Source organism: Epinephelus lanceolatus, chromosome 9 (assembly GCF_041903045.1).
Source record: "Epinephelus lanceolatus isolate andai-2023 chromosome 9, ASM4190304v1, whole genome shotgun sequence".
NCBI lineage: Eukaryota > Metazoa > Chordata > Actinopteri > Perciformes > Serranidae > Epinephelus > Epinephelus lanceolatus.
Genome location: NC_135742.1, coordinates 14,178,421 through 14,199,881, shown reverse-complemented (window position 1 = coordinate 14,199,881; position 21,461 = coordinate 14,178,421). Strand labels below are relative to the sequence as shown.

The following is a 21,461-nucleotide window of genomic DNA, read 5'->3' as shown; positions in this document are numbered from 1 at the left end:
TGACAATCTATACAACTTTGAAGGAAACTTCAGAGCAAACTTTGACTGCAGCCAACTATATGCTATCAACATTCTTGCAGTGTTGTTTCGTGTCCTCATCAAAGTGACGGGAATGTAGTGTTCCACGCATCTTACAAGTTTTCTCATAATCCGCCTCATTTCTTCTTACTTGGTCCCTGAAATGTGCTTCATGTGCTTTGTAGTTCCAGATAGGATCTGAATGAATGACTGTCTGAAACGGTGTAAACTGCGTCTTCTTCTTGTTAAGGCCAACAACAAAATACAGACTCTTTGACTTGAATATGGATTCTTTCTCGCTGACCTTCCTGTGGAGGACAAGTCGAAGATTGTCCCCATTTTAGATCAATAAAGTATCAAAACGTTCCTGTCAGTCTGCAAAGAGCAAAGCAGGCTCCTGTTAGGTGGCTCATTGTGGCTGTTTACTCCTCAAACATTCACTGAAATACAGAGATGAATTTATAGCTGACTGTTCTGTAGGCAGTCGTTGTGGAAAACACTCCAGGCAGTTAGGGCGACTTAACTGCGAACTAATTTACTCCCCAAAAAATGTGTGTTGTGAGTCGGGTTAGTTGGAGGTCAGCAATAAATTTGTCAAAAAGTGAAACTCAGCCTATGTATCATTCTCAACCTGCTCGACATTTGTTCGTAGTTCAGTGCCAACAATTCACTTTAATGATTCATTTATGTCAAATAAATTATAGCCAACCTGATTCAGGAGCTCGCTCACTCTGCTGACAGATCTGCTTGGACAGTTATGACTCATGTTGAAGTCACCCCACAGCCTAAAAATAATCATGACTGAGTCAGTCTTAATGTCCAGCTCCTGGAGGGGAATGGTTTATTGTCTGATGGGGACACTGGTGAAAAATTCATTTTTTCCCCCCAATGAGTCTGCAATCCCCAGCTAAACGTGAGATAGAGGCTTAAAATTAATTATTCAAAGTCCAGGAGAACTAATTGCGCATTAATTTAGGAAGAAAAGATATGACTTGTTTTTCAGTTTGAATCAAACTTAATAACAGAAATTTAGTCGTTTGAATTCACTCTTGTTTTCAGTGCAACAGTGTTAATGTCATTATTTACCTGTGGAACAATTGGCTACAAACTGGAGTGGAATATTTGACGAAGGTGATGAAATATTGAAAATAAAAGGCCATGAGCATTGTTTAAACACATAATAAAAGCTATATGTTATATGGGCTGTTCATAAACAAATGTGTATTACTCTTGTTTTGCCAAAGAGACAGGAATACACAGTATAATATTGAGCATGGTGACATTACTTAAAGGAACAGTGTGTAAGATTTGGGGGCATTTAGTGGTATGAAGGCACGGTGGTGTGGTGGTTAGCACCATCACCTCACAGCAAGAGGGTTCCTGGTTCACTCGCGGGTGTGGGAGCCCTTCCGTGCTGAGTTTGCATGTTCTCCACGTGTCAGCGTGGGTTTTCTCCAGGTACTCCAGCTTCCTCCCGCAGTCCAAAGACATGCAGGTTAAATGGTGACTCTAAATTGTCTGTAGGTGTGAATGTGAGTGTGAATGGTTGTCTGTCTCTATGTGTCAGCCCTGTGATAGTCTGGTGACCTCTCCAGGGTGTACCCTGCCTCTCGCCCAATGTCAGCTGGGATAAGCTCCAGCCCCCCCGCAACCCTCAAGAGAATAAGCGGTTAGAAAATGGATGGATGGATAGTGGCATCAAGCGGTGAGGATTACAGACTGCAACCAGCCGAAACTTCTTCCGTTTACAATTCCTCCAGTGTTCATTGTTCAGGAGGATTTTTCCAGGTGATGAAATTATCTGCAAAGGCCTCATCCTCTCCAAAACAGGGGTCTCATTTATAAAATAGTGCGTAGGATCCAAATTAAAATGTATGTACAGACAAAAGCCAAAAATGGCCCCAATAAATGTTTGAAAATTTCTACAATCAGGCTTCCACCTTACCACCTGTATCGCCAATTTCCCATCTCCAAAATGTTCATCAGCATGGGTCAAAGTTCCTCCAATCAAGTCTGTTTTTGTAGATCACAACTTTTACACTGGAAGTGTCATTTTGTGTGTATGCAGTGTCTATGATTGAGACCCCTGGTGAATTAAACCGGACACTGAATAACACTGTTTCATGCTACAAATCAGTGTCCGATGCCGTTCAGCATGTTGAAGAACAGCTGCTAGCCCAGCGCCTGCTAATGTGTGCCCACCTTATTTCTGGACCAGGTGATTTAAACCAGTAAAAACACTGAATAAAGCAGTTTCAAGTAAAAAAAAAAAAAAACCTGTGCTTTTCCGACAGTCTTGTTGAGGAGTGGCTGCTGACTTCAGTGGCCGAAACAAAACCTAGAATGGCGCTATCTAGAGCCAGTATTTAGTTTGTCCGTCCTGGGCTACTGTAGAAACATGGAGGTGCAACATGGCTGTCTCCATAGACAAGGTCCCCCTCCCTATGTATATATAAATGGCTCATTCTCAAGTAACGACAATACAACAATTCATATTTTCAGATGATTATACACTAAAGAAAATATAGTAAATTACATTCAATTTTTGCCAATATTTCCCCCTAAATCCTACACACTGGACCTTTAATATTTGGATGTCTTAGGCATTAATAACAGAAATCCAAAGACACCTGTTTGGATTTTGGTAGTGGTGGTGCTGTGTAAGAAATACTGTCACAAATACAGGTTAGAGCATTTAAAATGTCTCATATCTCACCATGTTTTACTGCAAAGATCTCCAAAAGTCACACAGAAGTCAGACAGACTTCTTAAACATCAGTAAAAAAAGAAACATGTCTGTAAGCAATTCTCATAAAATTGAGAAAAGTTTCAAGTATCAGGGTGGCAATATAATGTTTTCTGAGCTCTTAAGAAGGCACAGGGGAATTAAAAGCCAAATCATCCCAACTTATGAAGAGACACAAATCTTCTAAACACAAGTATCAGTTTTGTTGCGAGTGAAATACACTGCAATGCAGAAGAAGCTGTAAATGTCAACAAGATAAAACACATATTTTTTTATGAAACAGATGTGTCCGAGTTCAGAGGGCTGTGCAGGATCAGATCAGGTCAGATGCTTTATTTCCCCCCAACTTTGTGTCCCGGCTCCTGGGTGAGGAGGCTGCAGCCTCCGGGGGCAGCTGCAGCCTCTGTACTCCTCACTCTGCCCCGTGTGTATGTGCGTGTGTGTATGTGTGTGTGTGTGTGTGTGGTGGCCCGGACGCCGAAGTGACGAGCCTTGTGGTGCAATGTACGTCTGCACCGTCCCCGGACTGACAGGGCCGGAGGTCCAATGAAATAAGTCGACATATTGAGGTTGTCAAATCAAAGCCAAAGGGGAGGCGCTGTCCCGTCGTCGTCTGAATTACGTCATGCACAAACAGCTGGTCGTTGGCAAAAATCTGAAAAAATGTAGACCAGCACAGCGACTGAGAACTGCACCCGGGCTGTAGCCCTCCACATAATATTCTGCTTCTAACGATGTGGCAACTGGAGCGTCTGGGCTCAGGATGTAGCCCTCCGAGGCTCCTCTTGCTTGTTTACACCTATCTGTGCGCTCTTGGAGGTGAGTGCTTTCCATTCAGTGTGTGTTGCTTTGATTCACGGGGAGCTGTTCCTTTTCTCGGGGGTGCTGAAATCCTCCCAGAGAGCAGCAGCAGCAGCAGCAGCGGCGGCGGCAGCATCGGATCCCGTTTGTGCTTCTCAATCTCCTAAAACATCCACAGCCGCTGCTTCTAGTCTCGGCCAGCAAACAAAACCGTGTCCAAGAACACAGGGTGGCTTCAGTTACGTGACGCATGGGGAAGGTTGCTGCTAATTATGGCACGCAACACATTGACAGATGCTTCTATAGGTTGTACGGTGCGATACTCGGGGCTGAGTGTGTGGCCACAGGGAAGCACATCAGGCTGGACGCTTGCATTGTTGCTGTTTGTTTATTTGTTTGGGGGTTGTTTTGCTCTGTTAAAGAAGGCAGAGACAAGTTAAGACACGCTGGCTTCATGCAAATGTATCATCGGACGACGGGGCAATGTTTAAGTTGTTATGTCCTGTGTTTAATGCACCTTAACTGGAGAACAGACTCACTTAACTTAAACCTTTAAATCCCTTTAATTCCACCTCATGTTATCATTAAATGTGACCAACAAGTACAAGATATTTCTCTCTCTTTTAGAAACAAAGCTAGACATGGAGAGTGTTTTCTATCCACCAAGACTGTGCTGCTTCAAGACAGAGGTGTGAAACAAAAACCTCAGAGCTCAATTGTGAGACAACAATGAATCCATACCTACAGCACACGCTGTACTGGCTGTGGTCACGGAAGACCTGAGAGGTCTGTGTGAGGATGTTGCAGTCCACCTGACAGACTTGTTGCTGTTTCTCTTCATTGGTTTTGTAAATTTTGGACTTGGTCGAAGTCAGTGAGATCAGTGTCTCCCTTTGCCCTCTTTTCCCTGGATTACTGGGGTTCTTTTTCTCCCAGTGATACCAGAGGATTTAATGTATTTCTCAGTGCCTTTGTTTGTTTATTTTGAATGCTCATTGTCTTTATGATCAGCTGGAAGTCACTTTACCCAGTGAGGATGCTGTGTTTGACTGAGAGTGGGAATTGATGGCTAAGGTGTGCCAAATTTTTCCTTTTACTCATTGTTGTTACAGATGGTTCTTCTGTCTTTTAAAATCCTTCAACATCATGCTAATAGAGGAGGAAATTTGAGAAGCAGCTTTTACCTCCGCTGTTCCCAAAAAACAAAGTTTAAAGACGATCCCACTCAGCATTCAAGGGTAAATCTCCAGTTGGGATGACAAAAAGCAGGATTATGTCTGTATTAAGCCTCTAACAGAGTAAAACAGTGGTTGGGAGGCGCTCATTGAAGATTACTGAGATTACTGAATTCACAACTGCGCTGTAAGAACGCCTGTAAGCACTCTGCTGCCTTTATCTTTCAACGTCTTTATTGAGCTGGCAAACAAACAAGCATATTTAAATACTGTGTGGTGTGTTTACACCTTCACGTTAGGTGCAGTTACAGCGTGTGGCTGCTGGATTGTCACTGAGACATTTTTCCTTTGCAGGGTCTTTTTTTTTCTTTCCCACATAGAGGGAGGTTAAAAATAGATATGCATGTTTATTAATCTAGTTTTCTAATAATAGCTTGGCATGTGGGTTTCAGGCATGTGTTCAATTTGTCACAACAAGCTAAGATGCTGATATGCTTGAAATGAAGCCTGTCTTTTGCCTGCGTGTACTGTACATATTACAAAATTGTGGGATGTGGAATCTGGCAAACACAAGGTTGTGACGATTACTATTGAAATGCTATTCAATAGTTTATTGGACATTTACAGTCCATTGACATGAATGACGAATAAAATCAATGTATTTTTGCACACCTCTGTACAGACAGGTGTGTAGGAGAATGAATTGAGATAAAAATAACCCAGTGCACATCATCAACACTTACAGAGAATGTATGAAACATTCTCAGCTATTAAAACCATTGCTTCCGAAATTTGTTTTTTTAACAACAAAGAAGCGTCTACTTGCCAACGCCATCACAGGGTGCACGCCTCAATCAAAGAGTGCTTTTCCCTTAACTGCGATATTTAATTATAATCTCCACACTGACGAGGTAAAACTATAAAAGAAAAGGCAAAGACTTGAGGAAAAATAAACTGAATTTTACGCAGCAGGAATTAGATTTTCTGAGTCCCCACTCCCCCTTAATCATCTCACAACCCCTTATGGGTGTCCTGACTCTCAGGTTGGGAACCATTGATGTAGAGAGCGTGTGGAAGCTTATTTTTGCTCTAATAAATGGCGACTTTCGTGTGAGGTTGCGTTGCCTGCAGATCGGGCGATGCACAATTCGTCCTGCTGTAAAGACTTTAAAATCCAGATGTGCAAAATTTGGGACTTTTTCCTTTCAAACATCTGTTTAAACCACAAGTAATCAACTGGTGACAGTGTCTTATCAAGCTGTGAGCTGTCGCTGTGTTTCTGTCTTATCAGACAAGCAGAACATACGGTAGCTGTACTGAAGGCTTCAGCTCTGTAAGTGCCACACTCCACCTATTGAGTTTAGCACTTCAGTCGGTGACATGAAACCTGCTCCTCCTCAGCCTCAGTCATATGTATCCACTTAATGAAAGGGAAAGGACCTTAATGTAAAGAAGGCTCACATATAATGCAGATAGCTCACCAGAGGAAGGCTGGGATGAGAGTGAAATTAAGGCTGGGAGCTTTGTATGGGATTAAGCCTTAGTTCTTGACAGTGAGATTGCTTCATTCTTCTGAGTTTCTGCCTCCTTATCCTGCGTCTTTAGTATTCAAGGTTGCTTCCATAGGTGAGAGCCAGCGCGCGCTTTGAGGACTGGTAATAGTGTGGGGGAGAGGAGCAGAGCAGAGCCATTTTTCTCTTTTTCCGAACACACATTAGAACACACTGCACACTCAAGAAAACTGTTTCCTTCATGCATCCACGCCTCGGCGCCTTATCGCTGTGGATGGTCAGTTGTTTTTTTTTTCTGTATTCTGTGCCGTCATCAAGGTAAAAGGCAGAAGCAGTGGCAAAGCGTGCAGCTGCAAATGACAGCATTAGTACAGTTCAGCTCGCTTACTGTGTCGCCACAACTCTTAAATGAATTGGGCTCATGCTGTTTTAGAGGCACAGGCTTTTCATGGCGTCCTCATTTTTAACAGTGATATCCTAGTTTCAACTACATTTGTACAAAGTGCAGGTGGGAGAAATTACCTCCAAAAAGAAACAAAGCAGTGAACACCATCGCCACAGGTATTCCAGGTACAGATGGTAGAAATGCATAAACACAAAGGGAGTGTGCTACAAATGTTCTCCTCCAGTGAAACATCAAGCCTCCACATTGTTCTAATGAAACCCAACTGTCTTTTTTTATCTACTTATGTTTATATTTATGATAACACCTATCTAAGAGAAGCAGTGTGTTCTAGTATAGCAATTAACTGACTCACACTCCATTTCCCCCACATTTTGCCCACCCGCTGGGTGTAGCTTGATGGCTCATGTAGGTAATGTGGCAGATTACACCTGCCACTTGTTCTGCTGCTTTTATATGCAGAGCCTTTGGTGGATGTAATCCAAGGATTTGACATTATGCAGGACGCAAGTGAGCCTGCATACATACATCTCCCTCCGCTGCTTTAAAAGGAGTTAAAGTCGTATTTAGATGATCTAGCACTCTACAGTTTGCCAGGTTCAAGGGGAAGCTTGTCATTATGGACTTAAGACACAGAGACTGCTTATGCCTCTGTTCTGTTTACAAGGATGATAGTGCTGACAAATTGGAAAATGTTTGTTCTTGGGATTCAGTCTTTATGAGCAAAAGTCTTAACTCATTGTCAGCAGAGCTAGCAGTGTGGCTAGGGATGACGATGTCGGTCTATCCGTCCAGCGCTTTGGTTCAGACTGGGATCTCTTGACAACTTTTGGAAGGATTGCCATTAAAATTTTGTACTGATATCAATGGTGCCCATGAGGATGAATTCTAATGACTTTGGTGATCTCGTGATCTTTTATCTTGTGCCAGCAGTACGTAGAAATGTTCACATAGCCTGTGAAATATCTCAACATCTACCGGAAAAATTGGCACAAACATCTGGTACAGACAGTGTTGGCGCTAGAACAGATACTCAAGAGGGGCACGAGGCTTATAGCAGAGAGGGGCATCAAATAACTGGCAAGTGGCAACGTAATCATACATAGTGAAGGGAGACCGTTCGGTGGTATGCTCAGGGCCACCCACAAGGAGAAAACAAGGGGAAAAGCCTTCTGGGGCTCAGCTGCTGGGGGGCCCATGGAGACCAACAAAATACCCCCCATTACTTATTAAAACAACAAAAACAAACATTGTATTTATTATTGCTTTAGTGAAATGTAATGTGTTTAGTTATGAATACCCCCTCTCCTGAAAATGGTATGAGCCTTTTTTTTTTCTTTTTTATATGCAACCGTTGCAAAAAAAAATAAAAAATAATAATCTAGTAGAGAGAGCTTGCACATGCATTGATATCGTCCTGAGATCCTGAAGAAAATAGTCAAAGTTAAAGCAGATTTGGAGAGGGCCCATATTTTGGACCTTTTCAAGGGCTCAGACGTTTCTTTTGTGTGGGCGTGGGGATGCTCCACAAGAGAAAATGTTAAGAAAAACAATCACAAAATAGAGCGTTCTTGTTGCGTTAGCTGACAAAAACACAAGGAGAAATCCATTAGGTGTAAATAAATGCAAGGACATGCAAGGACTAAAACGTTTTATTCAAAACAGACATAAGCTAATACATAACAAGATCACAGCAAATTGATGACACAGGCAAAATATCCAAATTATCTCTGTGTTTGTATTTGTGGAATGACTGTTAAATGAAGATAATGCTCTCCTGGTGTATGGATTATACAGGAGCAGGTTTTTTCCACAGATTTTCAAGTGAAAGTCTGATTAGGAAGACAATGATATGCCTTTATACAAGGGAGGGGACGCTGCCCCCTGGTGCCCCATTGTGGAGGCGACACTGTGCACAGACACTCCTGGTTCCCAGAGGATGAATCATAATTACTTTAAAGATACCTTGACTTTTCATCTGGTGCCATCATCATGTCAAAATTTAAATTTGACAGATACTTTGGTTAATGACTATGCTCAGCTGTACTTTGTGCAAATTAGCAAATGTTAGCATGCTAACACACTAAATTTAGATTGTAAACATGGTAGGCATTACACTGCAGGCTACCTGCTTAGCAACTGCACAGCATTGTCATTGTAAATATTTTAGCGTGCTTACACACATTTGTTTAACTGCAATTTACGTTTTAGTTGGCGCTAGCATTGCTGGGAAAACAGAGATGTAAACAGATGTGTTCAGTGACATATTGATGTGGCTCTCTAGCCCGTGTAAAAGCAAACTGGTTCTTAGAAGCTCAAAGCTCAAAGCAGCATTGTGCAGAAGTGCAGCCTCACAGCCAATAGCATGGCTGTAGACTCTTAATCTTGTTGATCAAATGAAGGCAACACTTAATTATCTAAATAAGGATGTCTCTTTTTGTTTCTTATGTTTATGCTCACACATATTCAGACGTGTTTTCCTCTGGTTCTGTTCCCTACAGATTGCCTTTTTGTGACTGAATACTTCACCCGTACGCCTCGTAAGCTGAATGCTTTCAACTCCTTCGCCAGTGTGGAACTGTTCCACTTCAATGTGCCTGACGACACCATGATGGCCGTATGGAACCTCATCACCTTCAAGGAGCAAGGGGGCACGTTTGGAGACAGCTGCCCAAACCGCAATGTGACTGTGTAAGACAATGACTTTGTCACAACATCTTTTTTTTCCCCCTGTCTCTGGAGCTGCTTGTGTTTAGCTCAGAGCCTTTCTTTTGTTGTTCTTTTGTTGAAGTTAGACACGTAGAAGCTGCTCCTTCTCTAGGGTATAAAAAGATAACAATAAGCACCTTATAAGCTCTACCTTTGGGAAAAGGGTTATAGCAGCTGGTTAAACCAGAGCGGCATCAGCTATTACCGGCAGCCTTGACATATGGAGAAACTGCTGTTAAAGCATTAGCTGCATTTAACTTTTAATTCTGCCTGTCTATATTTATCATATTAGTAAGCAGTGTTTGTCATGAGAGCTGCTATCTCAGGTGACTTTTCTGTGTCCCTGTTACGTTGTGATTGACGTGAGCATGGTTATCACATTCATATTTGTAGAGCTGGATATGATTATTAATGTTTTGGATTTGAATTTTTCATATTTTAAATAGATGAAGCCATCTGTGCTCGTGCTATCAGCTGTTCTCATGGATGGATTTTATATTTGACAGATGCCTCTGTTGTTTCAGAAAATATTAGGCCTAACAGAGAATACATTCTGGCTTTGTGATTAATAGGTACTTCAGGTCTGGAGCTCCTCCAGTAATAAACCCCCTGTACACCCGCTTCCCCCGGGACACAGTCGTCCCAGGATCCTTTGCTGTGACTCTTACCTGGACTCTACCAAACCGTACAACAGGAGCATTCAACGTGACCAGCCCGCTCCCTGGAGACTGGTTCCTAGCTGCACACTTACCCAAGGATGAGGGCAAGATCTCAGTCAAGGTGAGCCTGAACATTCATCACAAATAAACAACAAAGTTTTATGTTAGAATTTGAACCTCTGAGTTGTGATTTTGGCAGCGTAGGTGATGCTAACATAAGCCACTTTGTTTTTTCTTATCTGTAACTGATTAAGTTAACAACCAGATTCATCCTTTATCAAGATAAAATATCTACAGCCATGGTAGCAGCTCTGTGAGATTATAAATTGGCACCAGCCTGGTCTCATTGCCTGGCCGTCAAAAACCAACATTTCTTCACACCCCTCGGCATGTGATACGGCTGCTGAAGGCACAGGGCTTTCAGCTAATTCCAATGTAAACCCATCACCAGCAATATTAGAGTAAGTGATGTAGTATGAAGAGTGAGAAGGTCCATATAGGCTGGAAGGAAGAGGTGGTGGATGGGTCAACCAAACACAGACTTTGAGACAAGAGACAGCTGTTTGTGTCTCATGTGAAACCCAAAGTCATTGGTTCTTTAACGTAGCATTACTTGAGTCTCGTCCGTGATGTAGTTACTACCCTCGTGAGGTATTTACAACACATTACCTACTTATTTTAACTCAAAATGCTGTATTTTTTTTTTTAAAGTTTAGTTTTGTTGCCTAAACCTGAATGTGATGGTTTGACAACTTTAATCAAATGTTACGAGTTTTACCCTAGAGACAGCTGTTTGTCACATACAGAATTTAAAGAGTGCATCTCATAGAGACATAAAAGTGTGCCTTTGGTATTGTAATCACATGTGAGAGTGCCAGTATTTGATGACCTAGGATGACAATGCATTGTTGGCACAGTAAAGCTTTGAGCTAAATGCTAACACTAGCACACTCGCAATATTAATGTTAACATGTAGATTTTTGGCAGGTATAGTGTTAAGGATCTTAGTTTGGTTTAATAGCATCACAACATTTGCTAATTTCAACATGTTTTCGTCCCAAGTCGTCACATATCACCACTTTGTCAGTGGCCTTTCATGTCTACACATTATGCTATGTATCCTTCTGTATCTGCTGTTAAAGTTCCAGCATGCTGTGACCAAGGCTGGCATGGCAACAAAAGCACATGGTTAGGTTTAGAAAAAAAACCCATCATGGTTTGTCTCTACATTCATACAGGAAGCGAACGCCAGGCTCCTGGGTAAAAGTCCGTGATGTGTTTGACCAACCTGCCCTAAAAGGACTTTCCAGCTCCTTATATTAGATTGTTACCAGCAGCATTTCCACCTAAAGGCATCCAGTGGTGTATCATACTGCCACAACAGGTGCTGTCTGGCTGACTGGTGGCGTATCATAGCACTGCAAAAGGTTTCGTCTGGCCGAGTCAGATACTAATGCCGTCCAACCGCGTATCATACCACTGCAATTTGCCAATATCACTGACAAAGTGGCATTATTCGATGACTTAGGGATGAGAACGGGCTGCTAATTTGCACTGAACATAAAGAATAGCTGAGGCTGCCTCGGATATTAGTATTTGATGAAACTTTTTCCTGCTATTTGCCAACGTTATTACATTAATGTCTGAATCAAATTTAATGGCAGTTCTTCCAAAAGTTGTCAAGACATTCCCCTCCAAACCACAATTGTCAACCTCATGAGGACGCTAGAGGTAAAGTCACATGCTAGACACAACAATTTCAATCAATAAGTGAATTTTTTACCAACTTGTGGAGGTAGCTAAAGTCAGGGGATCACCAAAATCAATAGGATTTATCCTCTAGGTACGATGAATGCCTTCTCCAAGTTTCCTAGCAGTCCATCTGATAGCTGTTGAGACATTTAATTGACTACCAAAACCTGCCCTCATGGTGTTGCTAGAGGAAAAGTCAGGGGATCACCAAAGTTTTATTATTTGTCCTTCTTTTCCTCATGAATATCTTTACATAATTTCATCCAATAGTTGCTGAGATAAGTCAGTGTTGGCGAAAGTGGTGGAAAAGTGACCAAAAGACCAACATGTCTGGAACCAAAGAAGAGAAATCTCATCCAGCACCAGCCGTTTAAAGCAGCACATAAAAAGCTTTAGTCACTGCCTTTTTTTAACCATCGCTCACTATGGAGACTGGTGAAACAGACACTTATCTATGTGAAAGTGTTATGTAAGATAACTTAAATGAAATCTACATCTAAAATGTTTTCTTCATGGTAACTTAACTCCGTGTAATGATAGAAATGATGATGTAAGCGTTGGTTGGGATTAGTATTCCTGCTCGTGCTGCCGAGCTTAAAGAGGCAGAACAGTGTCAGAGAGTTTTTCTTCATCTCATCATGTTCTCCTGTTTTGGCCACATAAAAACACCTGCTGATTTCCATTTCAGGCAATTTATTTGTGACTGGCATGGTGTTCAGTTGTGCTTCCTTTGTGGATTCCACTGGCTGGCACAAGTGCACCTGGAACACACAACAATCAAAAATATCATCAAAAGTTGCTATCAACATTGCATGTACAAAATAATTGGTTTGCTTTGGGGGCACTGAGAATAGAAGCTGCTGTGGCTAAAATGTGACCAGCATCCAGCGACACACTGTGCAGATGGAAATAAAACACCTTTTCCACATTTTGCTTTCTGAGGCAATTTTTTTCAGCAACCGAGATGTGATGTTATCAGTTCAGAAAGGAAACACGGGTGGAGGCAATGCAAGCAGAATGGGAGGATGCACGCTGCATTTATCACGATATCTGTCAAATACTAAACTTAGCACACAGGATATAAGTATTTAGGAACACAAAGGAAGGAGCAATGATGGACTGTATTTTCTGTCAGATGTTCTTTGACATGCTGAAATGTCAAAGCAAAATTGAACATTATCATATGTGTCATTCGAGTAAATCTCTCTGAAAATAATTTTATCTGTATTCTCTCGTAGAATAACGAATAGTTAAATGCATTTTTTCTATTTTTTTACTCTGTTTTTTACCCCATAATGTCTTTAAGAAGACAAAAAGCAACATTGGTTACAGACAAGATGCTTTTTCCATCATTTGCTTATGAAGATCAGATGTACCATATCCTGATTATAAAGTCTTTCCACGTCATACAAAGAGAAAATGAATGTGGAATAAGTAATAAATTATATTAAATGATAACCCATGCATCCAACCATCTTTTAGACTTCTGGTTCTACAACTTTATTGAGGCATAGGGAAACCATTTTATCTTGTATCTGGGTAATGGTGACACTAGTTAGTTTCAGGCTGTAGTAACATATTCATGAAAGCGACGGTTGTGGGAATTCAGTGAGAAAGACTAACTCTTAATACCATCAATCACAATTCTGGAGGGGGTTTCTTTTCTCTCACTTACCCATTACTTAAAAAGATCTTACTGTTTTATGATGATCATTAAAATCAAGCTTTGACATGATATATTAGCTTTTTATTAAATGTTGGATGCTGGCCAGTCTGCATTGTCTGCTGTCAGTAAAATGGGGCCCCAGTCCCAGACTGCAAATATAGAAAACAGTTTAAAAGCTGCAATTAAGTATCTTTTTTTCCACTCATTAAAACAACTCATATGTTCATATCCTTTGTAAATTAGTATAATTTTTCCTACAAAGACCAAAGACAGTGTTAGCTGATAAAGTCTAAAGCCATTTAACATATTATTCCTGCAATAAACCTTTCCTATGTGAGCCTTTAAACGACAGTTCACCCCAAAAATCAAAAATACATGTGTTTCCTCTGACCTTTTGTGAGCAGTTTCATATAGGAACTATTTTTCTTTCTACGGTACTACGCCTGCCAACCATTACTGAACAGAAGCAAGTGTGCATCTACTGCTAGCTCACCTAGCACCACTGAGCTGAGCCCGGTCTCACTTAAAAGTCATTGAAATCTGGCGCTTAGGCAGCATCAGAAACCAATGGAAAAAGGCGCCCTTTAACGTCGGCATGATACGTGGCCGATTGCCATTATAGTTTAACAGCACGCGTTTGGGGGAAACGCGGCGGGACAAGGGCGAAAGTTAAGGTGGTGAAAGTCCAACTGGGGTGGACGGCAGGGGTGGTGGATGGGTCCACGTGCCTTTGTTGCCTAAACCCAATTGTGTGTGTTTGTTGTTGAAGGAAAAAAAAAAAAGTCAATTCACGGTGTTGTACCAACATAGTGCGTTTATTTTGAAAGAGAGACTGTATGTAAATGTTAAGTTTCCTGTGAAAACATAAGTGTATTTCGAAAGACGACAATGCATGTAACAGGCAGAACTTGACACGGCGTCCCAGAACGTCAACAACCAACGCACCCAGGGTACCTTGCACATTGTACGTAGATGTCGAAAGTCCATGACCAAAACGTCGATATGTGATGAGGTGTTGCTGAGCTAGCTATCATTACAGCTCAGCCAAGGAGGACACAATCATGTTTATTATTAATATACTCACGGACCAGAGGCTAGTGTAACGCTAGCTAGCTCAGTGGTGCTAGGTGAGCTAGTAGTAGATGCACACTTTGTTCTGCACGTTGAGGGGGTCGGTGGGTGTAGTTCAATGAAAAGAAAGTAGCTCCGACATGAAACTGCTCACAACAAGGTCTGTGAGTTACTTTGGATTATTACTGTTGACTTTTACAGAGGTATGTTTTTGGTGTTTTGAGCACCACAAGCTGAGTGCAATCTAGTTCCATTATATTTGAGAGAAGGCAGACATCTCTACGGCCTATATCTCTGACACTCTCCAACTCACACCAAAACAATCTAGACCGATAAATAGCACTACAGGTTAGAAGAAAATACGTGTTTTTGATTTGGGGAAAAATGTCTCTTTAAAATAATACTGGGAGGGGTTCCTTTCTGTCTCATTTAAATGTGTAAATGCAACTCAAATCAATGCAGTTCAGTACAACAGTACCACTTACTACAGACTTGAAAATGACCATGGAGTTCAATAAAGCTGCACACAAGCTTTCAAATGTTGCAATCATTGCAGCACTATTGCAATGGATTGCATTAGATTGTTCAGGTGTACCTAATAAAGTGGGAGCTCAGTGTGTACCCCAGAGTTTTCCATAAAATTGCATCGTCTCAGTGGGTCATTCAGACTGAAAGAGCTAAAGTAATGGAATTAGTCAAGGTTTCAATGGGTTTTTTTAGTGCTCTGTGGCCTAAATTGGGTTTTAGAGGCTTTAACATCCTGCCAAGACTGAATTCCTGATGGAAATAAATTAATACCTATATCTTCTTTTCTGGCATGAAAACAGTCAAATTTAAAGCTATTGAACGGCATCAAAAGATGTCTGCACTTATAGTGTAAAAACATTGAGCTTTAAAAGCCCCATACTGCTTGAGAGCCTTAATTAAAACACAACTTGCTCTACATGACACATGTGCAGGTCCAGCTGACAGGCTGTAATAAATCAAAGGGTCACCTCGGCAGCTCCTGGACTAATGACATGCCACGGTAATTGTGGCTCAAGCAGGCAGGGTCAGTGATCGGCTGACAGGAATGAAGGACCTCATTTGGCATTCACACCTGTCCTTTTGAGTCGGGTGCAAAAGACGCCCCCATTCCATTTTAAAACAAATTTTTACAGCGGATCATGTGTGGAAACAATACACGGCCTCCTGGCTCTGAGTCGTTCTGTCTGCTCGGCTCATCTCACACAGTAATGCACATCAAGCATTAATGGTTCAGAACAACATGAGTGAAATAGTGGGTGCGTGTTACGCTGTGTGGCAGGCAGAGGGAGGACAGAGTGATATTAATCCAGGAGGCTGTGACAGGCTTTATACACACAGTCCATTAGGAATTTTCAGCCAGTCTGAATGATATCTAATCTCCTCCTTACCAGCTTTTAAGAAACATTGGTGAGTTAACCACTAAAATACCATCTGAATCTCTGCTGTGTTTTCTCTGCAGGGTCTGTCTGAAGAATGCCAGTATCTGTTCCAGCCTCAGCTCATTGTCCAGAGGCTAATTGGGATTTCAGTGCTTTATCCTGGTTACTTCATCGACCAGATGATCCCCATCCATAACAGATCTGCGCTTTATAAGTAAGTCTTCCAACTAAGCTCCCTAAACCAACAGTCAGGTTGGGTTGGATTTTAAATTAAGTTCTTAATCTTGAACTATCTAAGAAAAAAATTCCCTTTATTTTGCACAGTCAACCTCCATAGTTGCTCCTCACCTGTCTCTTAAATTATGATTTTCTAGGAGCCTTCTCTGTAAGCTTATCTTGCATTTTCATTTTAAAAAGATGCAATTTCCAAGTGTGTGCTTACAGTCTGCGCATCTTTATTAACTTCCCCTTCTCTAAAAGTCACCTCAGTCTTGTGAGCAGAGGAATATGAATTTTCAAGGTTTGTTTTCTGTTGCTTCTGATCTTTCGAAGGTGCCTAAAGGAAAGAGAGTCGTTACTGAGCTGTGCATGATAACTAATGATGTGAAGGGTATTAGTTTATTATTGAATACTATATATACAATATATTTACATCTTAATTATGTTGTTGGTGTGTGTATGTGTGAAAATTTTATCCTTTTTTTTATTTAAAACACCAGCCTCTGCAGTGTATTAGTGTTCTTATTAAAGAGAAAATGGGCAAAATGTCCAAAAGACCAGTAATTGAAACTGAAACTGACATTTAATTAGATATTAAGTTGCTACATAGGCACCTGCTCAAGAGCAAAGTACGTGTTACATTACCGTTAAAGTAATTCACATAATTAAACTGCAATGACAAAGACATGCTGTTTCCTTCTGGGAATAATTACTGGGGCCTTTTTAGACACTTTTTTTGGCTAATAAACATTAACTTGAATACTTTATTTTACAGCTCTGTTCCACATTTTGCTGTCTGATACAGTGTAAAGCCTGGGTTGGTATTATTATCGTCTAAAACATGTCTCTCTGTGTGTGTTTTTCTCTATGTGTGTGTGTGCTTGTGCAGAGTGTTCATCCCCAATTATATATCAAAGGTGAAAGTTCAGCTGGTAAACTGCAGCACCAAGAACAAGAGTAGCGACAGTTGTCCTGTGGTTTTGAAGATAAGAGCGCGGGCGCCGCCAGTGCATAACTCAAGTGCCCTTGACTGCAGGGAGTGGAACCCTTGTGAATTAGACACTCTCGTACCTGCCTGGGAACAATGGTACTACATCCTGGTGGAGAGATATCTAAGTAACTGCAACGTCTACTTCCGTATCGGGGTGCAGGTCACAGGTGAGTGTGTTTTATGGTCAAAATGTGATTAATGAGCCTTAAGGGTTTTTTTTTTCCTTCATTCTTATGAATTTTATTTCTGGCTTGTTTTGATTCTCAGTTGCCTCAGAGCTTGTTTCAAGGCTGACTGTACATGTGGCAAAACACAGCAGTAAAATGCTTTCTTAACATTAAATTAAAAGCACTGAGATGATGAGAACAGAATACCCATTCTCATCTATTCATCTTATCCTTGAAAGTCCTTGAAACATGTAGATTTTAGAGGTATAACAATAAAGAAATCCCTCTCAATCATCACTCATGAACCACTAGATGTTTGTGGCAGTGTACTTATCTCCAAAGAGCCTGCCCACTGCCTGCGTCTTCTTATTTCCATCTTGTTTTGCTGTGTTAGGGACGTCTCTGGGCTGCAACCTTTGGGCAGTGGTGTGTAGCCCCAAGCTAATAATAGGGAGTAGGTGCGGTTGTGACTTTATAAAAAGGTAGCCGCCCAGGTGCCAGGCTGCAAGCAGCGGGCATCCAAGAGGAAGCTATGAACATCACAGACACAGCGCAGGAAAAAAGCAAATATAGAGAGGCGAAACGCCAAGCGGACAAAGCTTGTTCAGAGATGAGAGTAAATCTGGGTTGGCTTTCACTTTCACTGGCAATGCTGTTCACAAAGAGTAACCCACAAAAGATATGCCTGCATAGCATACCTTTAATTACTGTATACACCCAGTAGCTTGATCTTGATCTTGATCTACCGTGCTTTAATATATATATTTCATATTATCTGTAATATAACCCAACCACTTAAACAGGCATTAGTCATAGACGTCAAAGAAGCAGAAATTAAAACCTTAATGAGTCCCTACTTTTTCATAACGGGTCTGTTCATTGCTTAAGTTTATAATCACCACTGTGGCAAAAGTCATTGGTTGGTTGTACATTTATCACTTGTAGATTATTTTAATGCTTTCACATTCAAGCACGATATTTGAGCTCTCTGGCATCCTTGCTTTTTGTCTCACTGTGAAAAAACCTTGCAGTGTTTCATTCGTCCCATCAGGGTTTTGTGCAGACCGTTTAAATAAGTGTATTTTACCAATTAAACAAAATTATTTAATGCTTTATGAGACGATTTCCCTCTCCTCTCATCATTTTAAAATGAATTGTGATCATGTTTATCACCACAATCTGCTGTTTGCTTGCAGTGTTGTTCATAATTTTTCTTCCTGCTGCTTTTGATGTGCAATTCAAGATGATACCAGGGTGGTTTCTGTAAACTCATAAATTAGGGCCAAACAAAGGCTCAAAGTAGATCTCTGCAGCATGTCATACCTAACATCCAAAATTAAGTCAAAAAAGGGTTTTTGCTTCCTTTCACAAGTGCTCTCTGAAGGCGACTGTTTCCTGCGTGTGATTTTGTCCTTGTATCAAAGCAACAGTTTTTTAAAACATGTTTTGTTGGGGAAGAAAGGGAGGGCAGACACAGTCGGACCATTAAGAGGCTTGTTCAAGTAAAGACTGGAGCCCAAACTGTGGGGATTCATATGGGATTGCTAAGAGGCCAGTGATACCATGCTTAAGTGCTACATGCTGTTTTGGGGTTGTGGAGAGCTGAGATATTTTTTCATGCTCACTCCACAGGGATGGCTCACAAATCTGTGGGAAGTCCTCTCCCATATAGCGATCTCCTCCCTCTGTTGGACACTGTACAGTGCACTTTGTCACCATGGCAACACAGACACTAATTATTCACACTCTGTCTCTCCCCCTTGCCTGCCAGGCAGATCTTACTTGACCTTTTGTGGATTTAAATTGAAGAACACCTCAGGTTCAGGGAAAAGACCATCTGGAGTCCTCACCTTCTCATGCTTCTCTCGCTGTTATTGTTGTTATGAGCCGTCTCAGAAATATGTGCCCTTATTCGGATTCAGTCCAATTTACAGATATCATGTTCTCTGGCTAGACAGGAAGTGGTGAAACTAGGTTGCACTTTATTATTTATTATTGTTGTTTATACAGTATTTTCACTGCAGGTGTCTTGCCCTCAATAGATGGTTGGGCATTGAAGACAGTGTATGTGTTAGGCTGTGTATAAAAAGAAAAATGAACCCAGTGCTTTTGGATTATGAATGTTATGAAACGATACGCACTTCCCTTCCACTCCCACCCACCCACACATATGCATACATAAGCATGCGCTACATATTTGGACTGATTTTACACAGATTTTTCATGTTTCCACCAAACTTACATTTGCCTCCAGCCAGCTGTATTTGGTATTTCGGTATTTTTAGGAGTGCTTCAGCTGCCTGAGCGGACATCAAAATACTTCAAACCCTTTCAGAGACAACACTATGCAAACGAGGCTGAGCTAGAAAAGCCTTTGAAATCCTTTGCCCTTGGGGATTGGCGGTATGTGATGGTGCTTTGCCAGTTGCCATCAATGACCATTTTGCAGAGTTGCTTTGTGTTGAGTGAAAGCATACTGTTTGCAATTACTGTGAATCTTTGTCTCATTAAAAAGCAGTGTACAGCGCTGAACCTCGCTGTTTACATTATGGAAGCCAGCCGAAGGGGATCATTTCAAACATTTGCAAAAGACTTGGTTGCTTAGCATGCATAATAACGCAAGTAAAATAACTGACTTGGTTATTGCCTGTTTGTTTGAGTGTTGCTGGGGATTGGTTGTTTGACTTTATGGTAGAGATCATTACACAAGATGTTGCAAGGTGCATTTTTAAATGCTCCTGCAACAAGCCAGTGAAAATCCATCTTACTGGAATCAGCTGGATTGATTTCCTTTGTGAATCTCATGTCTCTCTCTCCTCTGACTAGATTGCTCCAAGTCCAATTTGTCGAAGGACCAAGCTCAGCCCAGCTCCTCCATGAACATGCCTCAGTCTTTTGGAACGGCGATGGGTTTCTCCCTCTCTGACACGCTGTCCATGGCCTCCTTGCCCAGCCTGTCACAGAATGCCAGTCGCTTGCACACCTCAGAGGACAGCATCATTTACCTCGCCCCCACCGCCGACACTAACAAGTGCTGGCCCATCCGTCCAACTCTGCGCAACGAGCTGGACACCTTCTCCGTGCACTTCTACGTGTTCTTTGGTCCAAATATATCGATCCCACCGGACAGGGCCGCTGTGTTCGCCATTAACCTGATGCCAGTTCTAGACAGTGGAGGAGTCCTCAACATGGAGCTCAAACTCAACATGGTGAGTCGCTCTGATGACGCTATTACTGCTTGTTTCAAAGGTATAATTTATGATCCAATCGTAAACATACATTTAAACAAATTAAATTTTTTTTGACTGTATAAACAGTTTTTAATTCAAGAAAACAGGATTATATTTTAATCTATCATCACAATATGCTTATGTTTATAACCAAGGCACTTCAGTTGGGTACACGTATGTATTTCAAACAGCAGCCTCTGAGGATGAAAAATGAAAGTGCCAAAAACTGCAGTTCTTTGAATGGCCACTAGAGGCTGGCTACAGAAGCAAGTCAATCCCCATTGAGCCCCATGTTAAGATAAACTTAACAGCAGAAATACACATGTTTACAGCCTGGTACAAAAAATGGTTTTGGTCTCAAAAGCTAATTTCCCCCTTCATTACAACTCTGTGGGGAGTGAATCTTTATATAACTCACCCATTTTACATTTAATTAAGGCTTAAAGTTATGCATAATTAAGAGCAGGCAGCTTCAAGTCCTCAGCATCTCAGTCAGATCCACCCCTCACTCTCTACAGCTTGACACTCTTTCCCAAATATGGTGATTTCTGGTTCCAAAAAACCAAGATGGCGACTACTGAAATGCCGAACTGAAGGCTTCATAACAGGAGTCCACGAACCAATGTGTGATTTTGGGGTAGCTATGTCCATTATTTTTATAGTCTGTGATGTGGGTTTAGCTTCAGTTATACAGTACGTCAAAAAATTAAGGACTGGACAAGATTGAGCATTGATTAATTCATTGCTTTTATTTGATAAATTAAAATACAATACACAAATGTGCATACAGTCATAAAATTCATACTTCAGAGTGGTACAGTAAAGTCACATGATTTATTTGCATTGTGGTCCTAAAATCAAGGCTAGGAGGCAGCCAGGAATAGGGAATGACATGTAAATGCTACTTATATGTCATCTTTACATTTATACACCTAAT

At 41.3% G+C, this 21,461-nt stretch overlaps 1 protein-coding gene across 1 annotated transcript in view; it reads left to right on the top strand.

Moving 5' to 3' along the window:
* Window positions 1-3,397: 3,397 nt before the first annotated feature.
* Window positions 3,398-21,461, top strand: part of tmem8b (transmembrane protein 8B) — a 58,365-nt gene continuing 40,301 nt past the window's right edge. Inside the window, exons 1-6 of the mRNA XM_033618707.2 lie at window positions 3,398-3,583; window positions 9,156-9,345; window positions 9,936-10,143; window positions 15,998-16,131; window positions 17,026-17,294; window positions 20,121-20,503. Coding sequence (XP_033474598.1) covers window positions 3,499-3,583; window positions 9,156-9,345; window positions 9,936-10,143; window positions 15,998-16,131; window positions 17,026-17,294; window positions 20,121-20,503 — 1,269 coding nt within the window. The 5' untranslated portion in view covers window positions 3,398-3,498. The remainder of the gene's footprint in view (window positions 3,584-9,155; window positions 9,346-9,935; window positions 10,144-15,997; window positions 16,132-17,025; window positions 17,295-20,120; window positions 20,504-21,461) is intronic.